Source organism: Pyxicephalus adspersus, chromosome 9, assembly GCF_032062135.1.
Source record: "Pyxicephalus adspersus chromosome 9, UCB_Pads_2.0, whole genome shotgun sequence".
NCBI lineage: Eukaryota > Metazoa > Chordata > Amphibia > Anura > Pyxicephalidae > Pyxicephalus > Pyxicephalus adspersus.
In genome coordinates this window covers 34,560,120-34,564,561 of record NC_092866.1, presented here as the reverse complement: position 1 = coordinate 34,564,561, position 4,442 = coordinate 34,560,120, and the positions used below count along the sequence as shown (strand labels likewise).

Below are 4,442 nucleotides of genomic sequence, written 5' to 3'. Positions count from 1 at the left end.
AAATAAATAAATTATATGTATATATGTAACTGTATTTGTATTGGGAAGTTTTATCTTTTCGCCTATTATGGTCTGAAGTCTTTTGTATATATGTTTGTTGCTTTGAATTCTCAATAAAAAATAAAATTGAAAAAAAAGTGAACTTTTTATTTAGTTTTTTTCTTCTCCTGCAATGCACAGTCAAATGATTACAACAACTACAATTCCCTAATTGTTAACAAATATATTCACTATCTCATATACAAGAGCCCTGCACCACACAATTCTATTTGAATTTGTTAACCTCTCAATTCTTTTACTTTTTTCACTATTGTCAGCTCTGCACAGCTTTAGCAACATTCTGCATAAAAACAAGGTTTATATTTATTGCAGAGCTTGTTCAAGCTGGCCAGCTGCATCACAGCCAGCTCCCTCAATGGGAGCTGCATTTATATATAAACTAATTTATCCAATAAAACGTTTATTAACTACCTACACTTGGACACTAAGAAGGTGTCCCTTTAAACAATATGCAAGGTCACTGAGCTGTTGTAAAAGAATGTTTGCTTGGGTTTTGATTCTTCAAGGGATTGGTGAATCTTGTTTGAAATTTTGAAAACTTAAGGTGCGTACACACTTCCAATTTTTATCGTTCCAATCGAACGACGAACGATCGATTGGGCAAAAAATCGTTCATAAAAAAGTAACCAACGACGCCGACGAACGAGGAAACTCGTTGGAAACGAACGACCGGACCGGCGGATCGGATTGTACGACGGTCGTTGAACATCGTTCGTGTGTACGGTCGTTCGTTGATCGTCCATGTTCAGAGCATGCGTAATGAACGAACGTTCGTTCACTTTCCTGTCGTGCACATAGTTCCTCTATCGCTTAAACGATCGTATCTATTGTGTGTACAATATCTACGAACGATCGTGTCGTTATCTCTATGTGCAGGATCGGTGCTATACGATCGTTCGTATATATCGTGCAGGATCGTTCGTCGTTCGTTTTCCAACGATAATAATTGGAAGTGTGTACGTAGCTTTAGGCAAATCATACTAAAATTTGTAGGGGTTTGTTGGAGTGCGCAACATGGGTGGCATGAGATCAGCACTCTTATTTAAACTGGCTGTTGGTGGAACTTGATGGGGGTTGCTTCTGAAAAGCCTCTGGGAATGAAACTAACAGAATGATTACAGTGGGAGGTTGATACCAAGCAATCACAAAAGAGATAACATCTCTGTGAGCAAGAATATCCTGCCAGGTGTGTAAACATCACTGTTATCGGATGACATCAAAGAAGCCAGGGCCAACTGGTCAGCTGAATCAACGGACTTGCCCTCAATACAACAGCACCACCTACTAGAGAATATCAGCGGACACCCAGGAGCAGGGTGTTTCCGGAGTTGGGAGGACACCTGAGTAAGGGTTGGATACATGGGTGTGGCTGGATGTGGCCAGGGGTCCTGGAGATGTATAAGAAGGAACAACAGCCACAAATCACTCTCCTATATGCCTATATACATCCTATGCCTTTTCTCCCAAATATCTTATATGCCTTTATACATCCTATGCCTCTTCTCCCAAATATCTTATCCTTTCATATACATCCTATGCCTCTTAGACCTCTCTTACGCTCTGATTCTCTCTCAAAGGTGCAGGGTACAGAACACGGACTCTTTGCGTAACATATATCATTATCAAATGATTATCAATATCATTTTACTTTGCCTATGCGATTATAATTTAGCTTAATTGGAATAATTGTTGATTACTTGTTTATTCTGTTCTTTGTTAACAAATATCCTGTTATTTAAGATCTATGTGATTAATAAGCTAATAGAGACTTAGTGAAGATACTGTCTACTGATCAGTATCAGGATGAGTTGCAGAGGCCTCTGGAGTTGATTGTAGCAAAGATGTCCTGATGAGATGATCCTGGAAACAGCAAGGAAATCCTCCAACCGACAATTGGGCTGTGTATGCTGTGATCCTGGACTGCCGGGATGCAGGCAAAGTCTCTGGAGTTCAGGAACAATCTGTCTGCGCTACCACTTAGACCCTAATAATCACAGTAATCTGCCAATGCAACCGGACCTCTGCTACCTATGGGCCATCGGATGCCTAACCTATGCTAGATGTATCTAGACAGAGGATGCAGATCAGTAAAGATAACTGCAAGGGCAGAGCACATATATATTTGTGTATATAGCTGATACACCGACTGTAGGTATACCCCAAAGTGATCTCTGATAAGATATCACATATACCCCAATAATGCAGAGGGAATTATTATAATACTGCACTACATACAGACAAGGCAGTCAGTGTGTTCTGGAAGGCATGCAGAGGCACCTATCCTGGCTGAGCACATGTTCTCATCTCTGTCCCTGTACCCCCTGCAATCCTCTATATCCTGATGGGGTTTCCCAATCCACTATCAGGGGCAGGAAAACTTCAACAACTTTATTTGCTATTTACAAAGTTACACCTCAGCAAGCAGATAGAAAAAGGCAGACCCCTACACTAGCAAGGTCTCTTGAAAGTCCACATTGAAAACCCCTTATACTCACCTTCTCAATGCTACCTCAATTGTCCAATTCCTCCCCGAATGAGACCATTTGCAAGCTGCATGTTGAATGGTGTCAAAAGTTCTAGAACATGGATGATGTCTTCCTCCTAATGTGCTGTATTCAGGCCTGGTGATTAGCCACTCGGGCCCAAGCACTTCATTCTGGTAGGACATCATGTGCTACCCTGTACCAGATGTGCATAGTGAAGGTGAGTATAAAGGTCTTTGTCAAGAGGCTTCTTCTCCCTTTTAATAGGTTTTGTATTCCCATACAATTATATAGAAAAGCAAATCCTGAAGCAGGTGAAATGCACTTTGGAAGGAGGACAAATGTACCAGTCAGTGAAGTCTGAATGATCTCATACGTGATTAAACTATTGTATCAGCAATGCAGCCAATCAGCATTCTCAAAAATGTTAAGCTTCCTTTATCTACAAGTTTACTCTTTCTTAGTACATTATTATATTTATTTGATCTACCAGCATAATTTTGAACTGAATAAACAACCAAACCTCTTTTGTCCCAGCCCCGCCTGCCCAAATTTACTGACAGTTTAATTGACATGTGACACTGTGATGTACGCATGCGCAGAATTCCTGGTTGGCAGCCGGCTGTTTTACCATATCTGCGTTGGGCTTTTTTCAGCTGTTGGATGGCAGAACGACTGCACTACGCATGCGTGAAGCAAATACCCCCCTCCGGTTTGCAGTCTTAAAGAGACAGAAGTACCACTGTGTGCGGGGAAAGATGTCCCGGTATCAGTATGACCGGAGGTATCACGTGACCGAAACCCGAACGAATCCGAAAGGATTCACGGAGTATAAGGTGATCGCTGAGGTAAGTGCAGCTTCCCCTTTCACCCCAGTGTTCATGTGACAGAGTTTGTGTGCAATATCCACCATGAAGGGAGTTTACAAGCAATGAGCCAGAACACCTCGGAACACAAATTGTTTATAAAGTGTCCATGGTACAGGGTGATGGGTGACACAAATCCCTGACCAGAACTCCTTATACTTCACATACATACAGGGAGAAGTCAGAAATAATGAGGAAATGAGAAATCTGCATTGTGCTACCCATCACTGATCAATACCATGACATTGTATCATATAGATCAGGGGTTGGTAAACTTTTATGGCCACTAGGCCATTTTAGGGGTGGGTGGGACCAAACTAGACTTTGAGTCCTGCCCTATTGACTCCGCCCACCACCAGGGAACCCACCCTGAAGTGAAAGAGGGATTTACCTTCAGGGAGCATTCTCTATTTACCTCAGCAGCAGAAGTATCAGGCCTGCCGCGGTAAATAGGGGAGCAACAGCAGAGAGGCGGCACTGGAGCTCCTGTGGTTCCTAACTCCCCCTGGCAGATCCGTCTGGGAACCCACGGCTCGGGAGCCTTCCTGCAGTAGCTGGATCGGCCTGGGGGTGTTAGGCCGGAACAAACTACCGGCCAGGCCGTATCTGGCTGACCCCTGATATAGATCAGTGACATGATTCATGAGGATGGTGTGCACTGACATGCCATTTTATGTAGAGTTATTGCATGATACACAAAGGAAAGAGGACATTGGACTGAATCAACACAAAAAAGTTAGAAATCTTAACCTAAAAAATTTAAATATTCACTGCAATGATCTTAGCATGTAAAAAAATCATTGCCACTTGACTAGATATGCAATGTAAACAGAAGTTTGCTACTTGGATGAAGAGCACTGACCTGTCATTACATAGATCTATAACATACCTTGTTTCCCCGAATATAAGGCACTGTCTTATAATTTTTGAAATGCCAAAATATGCCCTAGGTCTTATTTTCAGGTGATGTCTTATTTTTCCATGAAGAAAACTACAGTACACATTTATTGTTGAAAGTCACTCATGATCACTC

General features: G+C 42.0%; 1 protein-coding gene across 1 annotated transcript in view; it reads left to right on the top strand.

The window, feature by feature from the left end:
- The first annotated feature begins 3,160 nt into the window (after window positions 1-3,160).
- The window catches only part of SNX15 (sorting nexin 15), a 13,291-nt gene continuing 12,009 nt past the window's right edge, over window positions 3,161-4,442 (top strand). The window contains exon 1 of the mRNA XM_072421367.1: window positions 3,161-3,391. Coding sequence (XP_072277468.1) covers window positions 3,230-3,391 — 162 coding nt within the window. The 5' untranslated portion in view covers window positions 3,161-3,229. The remainder of the gene's footprint in view (window positions 3,392-4,442) is intronic.